Source organism: Limulus polyphemus, unplaced genomic scaffold (assembly GCF_000517525.1).
Source record: "Limulus polyphemus unplaced genomic scaffold, Limulus_polyphemus-2.1.2 Scaffold2943, whole genome shotgun sequence".
In the NCBI taxonomy this organism is placed as follows: domain Eukaryota; kingdom Metazoa; phylum Arthropoda; class Merostomata; order Xiphosura; family Limulidae; genus Limulus; species Limulus polyphemus.
This window is the reverse complement of record NW_013668553.1, coordinates 77077-89186: the sequence shown is the minus strand read 5'-3', so window position 1 is coordinate 89186 and position 12110 is coordinate 77077. Positions and strand designations below refer to the sequence as shown.

General features: G+C 30.9%; 1 protein-coding gene across 1 annotated transcript in view; it reads right to left on the bottom strand.

Moving 5' to 3' along the window:
- Positions 1-38: 38 nt before the first annotated feature.
- LOC106468270 (tax1-binding protein 1 homolog) overlaps positions 39-12110 on the bottom strand; it is a 51955-nt gene continuing 39883 nt past the window's right edge. The window contains exons 11-15 of the mRNA XM_022396607.1: positions 10559-10830; positions 8050-8196; positions 6953-7175; positions 5668-5875; positions 39-4878 (exon numbers count right to left, since the gene is read on the bottom strand). Of these exons, the coding sequence (XP_022252315.1) occupies positions 4647-4878; positions 5668-5875; positions 6953-7175; positions 8050-8196; positions 10559-10830 (1082 nt within the window). The 3' untranslated portion in view covers positions 39-4646. The remainder of the gene's footprint in view (positions 4879-5667; positions 5876-6952; positions 7176-8049; positions 8197-10558; positions 10831-12110) is intronic.

The following is a 12110-nucleotide window of genomic DNA, read 5'->3' as shown; positions in this document are numbered from 1 at the left end:
GGTTAATGATATAAAATTATGATTTTCCAAACAACAAGGAGAGTTTTGCATGTTTATTACCACATGTTTTAATAAATGTAAAACACATAATATTAAGTAACTTACTGTACCATTGCAAAATTAGGCCAAAAAGAATTTTTGCATCTAAACTATCTTTTAGTTTGACATTTCATTACAAGTATGAAAAAAATAAATAAATATAATTTCATAAAGTTACAACCATAACTGAACCATATACTGCTACTAAGCAACTTAAATTATGCTAACCATATTAAACGTATTGACAGTTTTGGAACATCTACATGCACTAATATATCTCATACTCAACTGTAAGGAAAATCAGTTATCATGCAATTTAATTCATACTAGAACTAGTATTATGTACAGTGTAACTACAACTTAGGTTTAAATTATGTTTATAAAGAAAAACTGAAGTTTCATCACAAAACCATACGTTTGTGTTAAAATAATCTGTACTGTATCATAATATCCAAATTGAAAAAAAAACGTGGTAAGTTATTTAACAAGTAACTTAGTACACTATACTTACTGACTAATGTCAGCAATAAAAACTTAAATATCTGAAAAGTAATATCTATCAGTTATAAAGCAATGGGTTTTGCGTAAGTTGTGTATAAAATAATTTTAAAATAGCATTATCGTTTTCTAGATTTCAGAAAAAGTTTTGTATTTTAAGGCAGACAGATTGATAAATAACCTATAATGTGATATCTCAAGAATCACTTCCGCATACTAAACAATCATGAAAAAAAATTGTAGTCTTGCTTTCACAGAAGTGTATTAAATAACCCACAGTAACAATCAAGGCAACCAACACTTTAATAAATGTTACCGATTACTATATTTGTTAGTAACAACTGCCAAACACTAGCTAAAAGTCAAACATCATCTAGTTTGCGTGATCTAACTTTAGCCTAAATAATGAACTAGATTAGGGTTAATACAAGTTTGGGTATTACACTCAATATTTTATAATAATAACTTTGCCAGTAATAAAAATGTTTGAATATTGATAAAAAAAATTTTTCCTCTCTGGCTTTGCCAACATGTATATGATCATCACTGGTTGTAGGCTTGTAGAATAAATCAGGTTGTAAGGCTGTTTAAAATGTGAGTTGAGTGTGAAAGAATACAAAAAAAAAGCATCGGATGTTAAATCTGAAAATTTGTTATTTTTCTTTTTTCAAGTGTTTCTGTTCTGGCCAAAACTACTAGTACACGTTTTGGTAACCAATACAAAATTTTTCCAGTTATGGAAGTGCCAAAATTCTGCAAGTGTGTCATGCAGTTTTACGAACAGTAACTGGGATGTTAAATGTACAAAACAGATGACTATGGACAAAAAACCTACTCATATTTACATTTGGGGGAAGAAAAAATTAAAACCTCATGAAGCCAACTATAAACAAATACACAAAAATTAAACCCTTATAAAATGTCATCACCCACACCATGTTAAAAAAATCTTATGTTGTAAGTAAATATTACGCCAAATAAAAATAAGTCAGAATAACTATATCAAACCTCTGTGCTTTTAGGATGTATCACCATTCTATTAAAAAATCTTTAATTTAATCATATTCCTTTGAATCATGATATAAAATATACAAACTCAAGATTAAATGTCTCTAAAAAAAAAATTAAACTGCAGAACATGAAATATACATATTTAATGTGGGCTTCAAACCTTCTAAAATTAAAATAACAGTCCAGTTGTATATTTGATATGTGAAGTTTACACTTTGTTAATAGTATGTTTAACTAGGTAAGTTTCTATTTGGAAATCAAATAACATTCATTGTTGGTTGATAGTTTCATACAGTCAGTCCAGAAATGAGACTGTTACTAAAACTTGCCACTTTAAATCTGAATTGTTAAGATCAATGTCAGGAACAGTAACAAGCAAATGGAAAGCCCTTTGTTTTTGCCTTTATTCACATGTAATTATTTCTAAGCTGAATAACCATGGGCAAGTTACCACATTCAAAATTCCTTTTTTTTTATTTATAAGTTTGTCAAATTTCACAACTTACTTCCAATATTTTACTCAGGTTGAGTAGATAATTGATAATAAAACAAAGCATGTTTTAAAACTAGGAACTGAGATTTAATTACAATACTTATTAATACAGCAATCGCACACTTAAAAGTCTTTTTTTTTTTGCAAGACAACTGCAAAAATACATCCATTTATTTATTCTGCTGCAGATTATATCACATGCTCAAATTAATTCAACGTTTTATTGTTTCTTGTATCTTAAAACTCGAAAACCTGATTACCTTATCACAGTACTAAAGTCTAGTTACGAAAAGAAAGCAGTAAAATCAATAAGCTTTTGATGCAGGTATATTTCTGACAAAAATGAACATTCCTGAAAAATGTTAACTCCAGAGAAAAAGAAAATGAATTACAGAGTGCTCAGAGAAAAAGTAACAGAAATGATTTTATAGAGAACAGGTATGGCTGTATCAAATCTAGGTAGAACAATGACAGAAGTATGTCTTCCAAGAACAACAGGGACGGAAACATGATCTCCAAGGAGAACAATAACAGAAGTGTGGCTTCCAGGAACAACAAGGACAGAATCATGATCCCCAAGAAGAACGATGACAGAAGAATGGCTTCCAGGAACAACAAGGACAGAATCATGATCGCTAAGGAGAATAATGACAGAAGTATGGCTTCCAGCAACAACAAAGACAGAATTATGATCCCAAAGAAGAACAATGATAGAATTATGGCTTCCATGAATAACAAAAGGTAGAAACATAACCTTCCAATAAAACAGTGACAGAAGTAAGGATTTAAGGAAAGAGTGATAACAAACGTAAAAGCTACACAGAAAATAATACCTTTGTATGAATGTTTGGGAGAATTAAGACAGAAATATGAAATCATGTGAGAAAATGATCTTAAACAACAATGATAAGCAGAAAAAAATTGATTTTATAGAGAAGATTCAATTAAAGAATTACAGTAGCAGGTATAGATTATAGACTCAAAAACAATAATAAATTATTAAATACAGAATTTGTTATGAAGAATAGTAATAATGAGGCGACTTTTAGTTACTGTAAGAAAGATATTTATCCTAAAACCAAAAAGGTTTCACATCAACTAAACACCTAAGGTAACAGTTTTTATGTTCTTAGTGTAGTTTTATCCAAAAACTTTTACACAAATTATTAAAGTACTACTGAAAAATTCTACAAAATAAAATAAAACTTTAAAGTAACATTAAAAGAATTATTACTGCCTAAACCTAGGGATACTGAAGCATAAAGAAATCTTTGTATTCATAATGACAAACTAAACCAATTTATAGTGTCTTCCTTTGATTCACATAGAACTTGACACTAAGCACTAGAAATAATACCACAAAATCTTCACTGAATCATTGCTGTTAATTTACAAGATAGTTTTTAAGAGTACAACAGAATTTTATTAAATTAATCTATTCTTCTGCTTCATTACTTAAACATTATACAGTGAAACCCCGATTTTACGTGAATTTGGATATAACGCAATGAGTCATTAACTCTTTCAACACGGGCTCAGTCCTTGGGACCAACTTCGTAACCATAACCTTGTTACAGTTTACATACTAATAACTTTTAATATTTTAAGTGCATCTCTACAAAACCGAGATTTAGCTTGACCCCGCTTGTTTTGTGATGAAATTTTATGGACCTCAACAAATGCATTATAACGGGGCTACATTGTACCATAGTTGCCAACTTTACCACTTTTGGTGGCAAACCACAGCTTTTTTTGTATATTTGAACAGCCTACCAATTTGATTGCCCAATAATAGCAAAAAATACCACTTTCAAAAATTAACATGTCTCACTGAAGTTATTGATTGATTTTCATGTTGTGACAAGGTTTCTGTCACCCTTCAGGCGGCTTCCCTCTATGCTGTGTGAAAAATCATATTCGTAAACTCACTGCATTTGATTGATGACAGCTACTATTCAAAGTACACAGCAGCAAATTACAAATGCTGTCCCATTTATGTACACACACAGTGTCGCCTAGTGCTAGCCTAACACATGAAGACGAAGCTAAAGATGACAAACTCAATTGAGATTTCTTCAGTCATCATGGCTGACAGTAGAGGAAAGGACAAGGGAAAACAACGTGTTAGATATGACAATTCATTCAATGTATCATGGTTGAAGGTATTTCGGTGCATTCACCCTTCAAAACAGGGCAAATCATGTACGTTTTGAAAAACACGTTGCCGTGATTTTATCAGGAAAACATAATTATTCTGCTTTAATTTTGCATAAAAGAGCATCTCAGAATGTGCAGATTTAAGGTTAAAATGATAACATTTCTGTACCCCGGGGAGGGCACCTCCCAGACCCTCCCCCTAGTTGTTTTGCTACCTCACACCGAAGATCCTTTCCATCCTACCCCTTTTTTTTCTCTCAATTTTCGCAACTATACTATACATCACTATTACAAAAAAATTTTAAATCTAAAATGAAGAAAGAAATAATTTGACAAAAGATTAAGGGTTTTTTAGCCACACTTATTGCTCAACAAGACATTAACACTAAAAAAAAAAAAGTTTAATCTAAAAGTAAGGAAGGAATAGTCTGATGAAGCTTGGGGTCATTTAGATATTCTCATAGCTCAAGTCTTCTTCCTGAAAGTGATTCTGAATATGGAACTGAAGGTAGTCCAAAGGCAAGGAGGTGTGAAACATCTGGCCACAAACTGGACATGTTCTTTGTTGGTGTTCTTCTAATAAATGGGTCATCAACAAGTCAGTAGTGCCTGACTCACCTCCCACATTGATTTGACAAATAGGGCAAGGTATAAAAATCATACTCTTCTCCCGCTCTTTGCTATGATGAAAATTTTAGTAATATTAATCCTTTCACTTACTTTAAGTTCTGTTATTATAAATGGCAGAAAAAGTTTAGTCTAGAGAAAACAATTTAGCTATAAATGCTGTGAATTTTTAAGGGTAGCAATAATATGAAACTCTATATCCCGAGCACTTTCAAAAACTGGGAAGTTTGCCCCCTGATGAAGAAAGGTCCACATTTGAAAAAGCCACAGTTATAGGGTTTCATATTTTTGTGCTTAACCCTTTCATGATTTGCCTGAGATAATTCAGGCAAACCATTTTTTCACCATATTTATAATTATTTGCCCAAATTAAAATACAACAACAAAAAAATAAATAACAACACCTGACACGAAGGAGACAACTGAACCTAGTGTCTTCCTACCATCATGTATGAGTAGCAATAAATAGTTATAGCAAAAATGTTGTTAATTATGATAACATTTTTAGTAATCGGTTTTTGGTAATATTCAGATTGGTTTTATATGTATAACAAAGCAGTTAAACTATAATGTTAAATTTTTCATATTATAGTTATCAACTAAACACCAACCATAAAATTCCTAAAGAATTGTCTAAAAATATTTTTAAGAACATAAAAAATATAGCTGCCAATACTAACTGCTGATTTTATTAGCTAATGTGTATTAAAAGTCTTGCTTGCTGAGAAAGCTATAAATAGAGAAATAACACCTATGGTGCTGTTATTATTGGTTTAATACAACCTATACTTATATCTTCTTTTAAGCTGCTATTTGGGAAGGAAGAAAATCTAAAAAAATACCTGTTTGGCATACATGAAGCTTCTGATTTAATGAATTCTCTGAACTGGCTTTGAATAACATCATCAATGAAATTTTGATTATTTTTCATAGTGTCATTAACATCACACTTGGCCTTCAAGTATCCATTATTGATGGTCTCTTTCACAGCTTCACAGTTTGATTGCTGTACCTTTTCAGGTTCTAAGGGATTAGGAAGACCACAAACACCTAGAGAAGTAAAGAATAAAATCATTTTGACTTTGCCAAAAAAAAAAATTGCATGCAACAGCTAAAAATAAAGTTTATAGGAAAACAAATATAATTCAAACCTGTAGAATTGGAACTGACATCACATTATGTCATGTTCTAATTTAGTACAGTATTTAACAGATACAAGTTGCTGGCATATGTCTGTTCCACAGCTGACAGGTTAGCAACTGACAAGGTTTAACTGTTTGAAAGTACATAGTGTCAGTGCATATAAGTACAGGTCATGGCCCTGTATCTTTTTATTTATTCCAAAATTAACAAATACTAAATTAATACAATCACAATTTTCTTAGGTATGGTTTTTGACAGCAAATGTACAAAAAAGTATTTGCTTTGATTGTAACCTTTTCAAAACAAAAGTATAATAATGTATTTTGAAGATGCATAAGAGAAATTTTTTTGACTAATTCTCAAGTGTTTTGTCTTATTTATACATTTACTGTAATTACTACGTGAACAAACAAATAGACAAACACAACTTACGCCCAGAATCTCATTCAAATCTACTTGACTAATGATAATTAGTATCATACATTGCCCATTGAGCATAATCAATGCTGAGAACTTATAAAAGTAAACAAGAATATGTTATCCCAACCATACTACGTTTGCCATATCCAGTGCTGACGAGGCCTTTTGCCCAACACTGTAGCTCATTGGGGTGCTTAAAATATGACAAACATAGTAGTGGTCTAGGCACTACTTATATCATTAGGTATCGTGTAGAACGACTGTTAAGGTATGAACTAGGTTAAGTAAGTAAATTGCAATTATTATTAGTTTTCACTGAAGTCATTTACAAATCAGATTTTTAGGGTAAGGATTAATAACACAATGTTATTTATTTTATTTGTAATGTAGATTATTTATTGTTATTTTATCATTATCACTATGAGAATTGATCAATGTGAACAGAAGACATATGCATGCAATTCAGAAAAGTTATAAAATATATCTTACATTTTATGAAGGAAATTTTATAAACTGAGTTAGCTTTACTTTAAGATTTACATTACTACAACATCTGAACTGTACCAGAATCATCCAAAAGATTGTTGGAGGTCGACACACACGGATCACACTCTGAAGAAGCAAACTGTTGCCCTGACAATTCTGTTGCACCATAGTTGTAAGAAAGCCTTGGGCAACACTGAGGTTGTGAGCTTGGGATAACTTTCTGAAGTTGCTGAACAGGCCATAGTTTTGAAAAGGACAACTGAGATGTAGTTGTTGGAAGGATCCAACCCAAATGTGGTGGCTAGAAAGTAAAAAGAGTTGATAAAAAATATATTTTCAGAACTGAAATCTTAAGTGTCACATTTATTTAAAATCCAGTAAGAAATATTTAAATTTGTATTTTATTACCACAAATTATGGGAATTACTGTTACAAAATTTGAAACTTCTGTGATTGAATAATAAAGCAAATAAATTAAAGATCACATTTTCTCAATGTGACCTAATAAAGTTACTTAAGATCAGTCGATCTATACAGGTAGATCAAATAGCAATTTTCCAGCATTATTTTTATGATTAAAATAATTAACTGTTTAGAACCTTGCAGTAGATAGTCATTTTGTCACGTATGTACAGGATTTTATATTTAGGTTGAGAGTTAGTATTTTAACTAATGCTCTTCTTGATCACAAAGACAGTACACACGTATGGAAAGCACAAATATTCTGTCATGATTTTACAGCAACATAAACACTATTTTGATGCAGAATAAAGTTTTAGTTGTTGGGTAAGCATTTAAAATACACAAGTTACTGCTGTATTAAACAGTAAATATTTTACTTAATACTAATATCATGCATTTTTACTTTTTTGAAGCATATGGTTTTAACTGTTAAAGATAACAGAATAAAAACAAACACAAATACCAAAAGCTTCACTCAGTGTTTTACTGATGCAAGAGTTATATGGATAAATACCACTTTCATCATTCCTACTACCAGTGCTGGCCTAAGAACCAATGTGGAATCTGTCACAGTATGCTGCAACAACAAAAATGTGACAGGTATTGTACAATAGAATGATGAGATATATTCCTTAATGGGTCAACCACAGTTTTTGGGTCTTGCAGCTCCATCTTTAAGAATCACTCATTATAAGGGTCCTGTGTATACTTACCATTTTAATCATTCCGACAGCTGCTGATTTTGGTTGCTCTACAATGACTTCTTTCTCTTCTGAACCTTCTAGTATTTCTTGGTCAGTTTTTTTAACTTCCATCTGACAGTCATGTTTTGAAAATGACTTTTGTTTTGCTTCATCAGTCTGTAATGCAACAATATTCCAATTCTTTAAATGGTCTCTAAATATCCTCACAGTCATTGTTCTTTCAAATATCTGGAGTTTATTTTAACAAGGTTCTAAAAGAAAATCCTACAGAATAATGTAAAAAAATACTTAAGATGCCAAAATGAAAATACAAAAATAGAGCAAAAAGTGCCAAAAATATATATATATATAAAATTAACAACAATCTACCATCTGTCAAACTATTATACAGAGAACTGTTACTGTTGGAAAGTTTATCATAGGAAATTGACTGGGGAACATTAATTAGTGTGACCATGAAATTGACCACAGAGTTAAACCGTACTTCTCTGAGTTTAAAGCAAGAAAAAAGATTGAACACAATGTTAAAACAAAATCAAAAGCAATTTTTATTTGATCAAAGCAGACAAGTTATCTGGATGAAAAATGGCACTTATAGATAACAGAAAGAAAGGCTTAACTTTTCTACCATTTTTACAGATATTCTGTTCTGGACTGAGAGTATGACATTATACACACAAAAATAATAACGCAATCCTTCTAACTATGAATTCAACATCCACATAACTGGTTGTCTTAAGTAACAAGATTTCTAAACTAAAGACAAGGCAATGTTGCTAGAAGGTCCAAAAATACCCAAATGAGACACTTGCCTTGACTGTGTGTAAGTAGCATGTGAAACAAGGTCAGTATAGCACAAGGTAGATTTCCAATATGCAAAAGTCTGTAAACACTAAAACCACACATTTCTGAAAAATGTTTACAGATTTCAATAAACTAAACAGTTTACCTTGCTATGCTAAGAGAAATAAAATATGGTACTTTTTTTGTATGAAGGAAAGGCCAAACAGACATGGTGAGGTCAGTATACAGCCTTGAAACCATTCCTTCATACACACTAGATTAACACAAGTTAATATTAAAGGTACATGTAACAAAACTGCTCAAAAGATTTTGAGATTGTACAGGATAGAATATTGACAAAAAAAACTAAAACATAAGAAAAAGGCAAAAAAAAATTAAACAAATTTGAATATCAAAAATAAAAGTATGGAGTAGCAGCAGTGCACAGTCTAATGTTACATTGCTTGTGTTTTAATAATAATACCCAGAGACTGAGCAACAGACTTACTATTTTTTTAACAAATGTTTGCAGATCCTGATCGTATGTAAAAATACTACTTTACTATCACATGAAACATATAGGGGGCACAAAAGTCATGCTCCACCGTTATTTTGAATAACAGTGAAATTACTTTTGTTTATTACAGTAAATGTTCGAATTGCTGGAAATTAACTTCGAAGCACTTATTGATTCAAAGTTAATGGCCAGCAATTCGAACATTTATTTTAATAAACAGAAAGGTAATTATGTTTTTCTATTGTTATTTAAAATCCCTATTCACCGAGACTTTTGTACCACCCTGTATAAATCTGGTTAATGATATAATAGTATATTGCTGCTCAAAGTTACCATCTTCATACAGTCTGATGAAAAACTGTTTACCATCAGCATGATGTTGTTTTACAAAGTCTGATGTAACACAAAGTTGGTTAACATTAATCCCCTGTTTTAACAATATCACTGAATATGAATAATACAGTTAATATTAGTATTTTATTCTTTTAGTCTCATGTTTAATATAATATACAAATAATTATTATTAGAACTTGTCCCAATTCTCAAAAATTAATGGAACATAAAGTTGGTTACTTATTATATGTTGTTTAATAATGGAATTTTACTGATGTATTTAAATCTTTATCACTTGCAAATTTGTACTAGACAGAACAATACCAAAGCTGATGCCAAGCCCAGTTACAGATGGAGAAGGGTTGACATCAGGCAGGCAGTCAGTTGTAGGAGAATGATAAATATGACAGTGGAAAGGAAAATGACATTAGTAAGACCAATAAAAAGTAAATGGATGTAGTGAGAAAGGATATACGGAAATGTAGTGTGGATGTAGTTCTGATACAGATTAGAAACAAGTGGAAGGGAAGGACCAGAAAAGCAGACTCCAAGTAACTGCAACAAATGTTAATAAGAAGTTTATATCAGATAAGAGATTCCTCCAGAATAAGTTTAAAAGTTTAAAATGATTATTATCAATATACTCTTTAAAATAAAGTTCCTCAGAGATTGAAGTAACACCACTGGCTATTGTTAGTGATTATTAGAAGAAACCACATAAAAGAGCTTGTTAAAAGTTTTTTGGTTCTTATTAATATTACCATTTCTAATATAATCTCATAATTCAAGTAAATGGTAGTAACCAAAGTTCTAAAACAGCATTAACATTTTTATCTTATTACAATATAATATCAGTATAATTAATTTATTATTATCATTCAGTACCTGTTTAGCAGTAAGAACACTTTCACGGGGGAGTTTTTCTGCAGGCAAGGATTCACCAGTGTCTGCATCGCTACCTGATTTCATGGGTTTGCCAAAACTGTAAGAGGCAAGCAGCTCTACGTGGACATCATTAGGCTTCGTGAACTGATCCTTGTTAAAAGATCTTACAAGTCTGTCTTTGCTGTATGACTTGGTAGACTTGTCACTATGGTAGGACCTGATGAGTTTAGTAACAGATTGACATGTTGAACCTTCTTTACCAGATGGCTCTTCTGTATCAAAACATGGAAATAAACCTAAGATGAATGCTGGAATCTTATATTGATTAATTTATGGTATTAAAATAAACTGAGTACAACAGTTCAAAATAAAGTGAGTCTGACTTCCCTTTCCCATTTATTAAATATATGTAAACATGATGCAACAAGAGCTTTCTAATGACACAAAAATTAGTAAAAAACAGTTAAAATAAAGTGTTGGAAGAATGAACACATATACAACAAAAATGTGATGTCCTTCAAAAATTGAACCAAATATCATCTTGCCGATGACATCACTCATCTCTGAAAAAAATGTTGCCCATTTCTAAGCATTTTTTTCTTTCTAGTACCCTATTTAATTATTTTACTGATTTTAACTTATAAATTAAGATACCTGATGACCCTCCATTATTTCTTATAATTTAAATATTAATTTTACAACTATTATACCACTCGATTAAGACTGATTTCTAAAATGATAACTTTACACTCAGAGTCCTAATCTCTGTAAGATGTTTTTTTTTAAGACCCAGCACTTCAAAAATGATATGGCTGCACCTTTTTTTTTGTTATTCCTAATTTGACAACTGACTACTTTTACGCTTTCTATTGTAGTTAACATGCATCGTAGGTACAGTGCATGAAAGCAATGGATCACAAAGACGATAAACATGACATGTTCCTTTCTTTCATTTTTTGCATTCATCACATACTCTGTCAGTTACTACTGTTTCCATGCTTCCTGGTATCTGATTGAAAATTTGAAAGTTGTGTTTAAATCAGCTCAACTAACACAGTTGAACTGTTTACTATTAATTACTATTGCACTTTGTGTGCTTTTTCAATTATATGTTTCATAATTTGTTTTGGGGGGGGGGGGCAAATTTTTAGTCAAATATCTTACTTTTTCGTGGCTGTGGGTCTTAAATATATGTCTGTTTAGTATTTTTAGAGTTGTGGTTTGTTTAAGCCCAAAATATGTAATTTTACTTAAAAATTGAATGAAAATTTTACACTCACTTAAGAGTTCTAATCTCTGTCAAAGGGTTATTTTCAAACATAAATGTAACTCTACGTCAACTGATGTCTGTTTAGTATTTTCAGAGTTGTGGTTTGTTTAAACCCAAAATATGTAATTTTACTTAAAAATTGAATGAAAATTTTACACTCACTTAAGAGTTCTAATCTCTGTCAAAGGGTTATTTTCAAACATAAATGTAACTTTACTTCAAATGATTTCTGTTTAGTATTTTCAGAGTTGTGGTTTGTTTAAACCCAAAATATGTAATTTT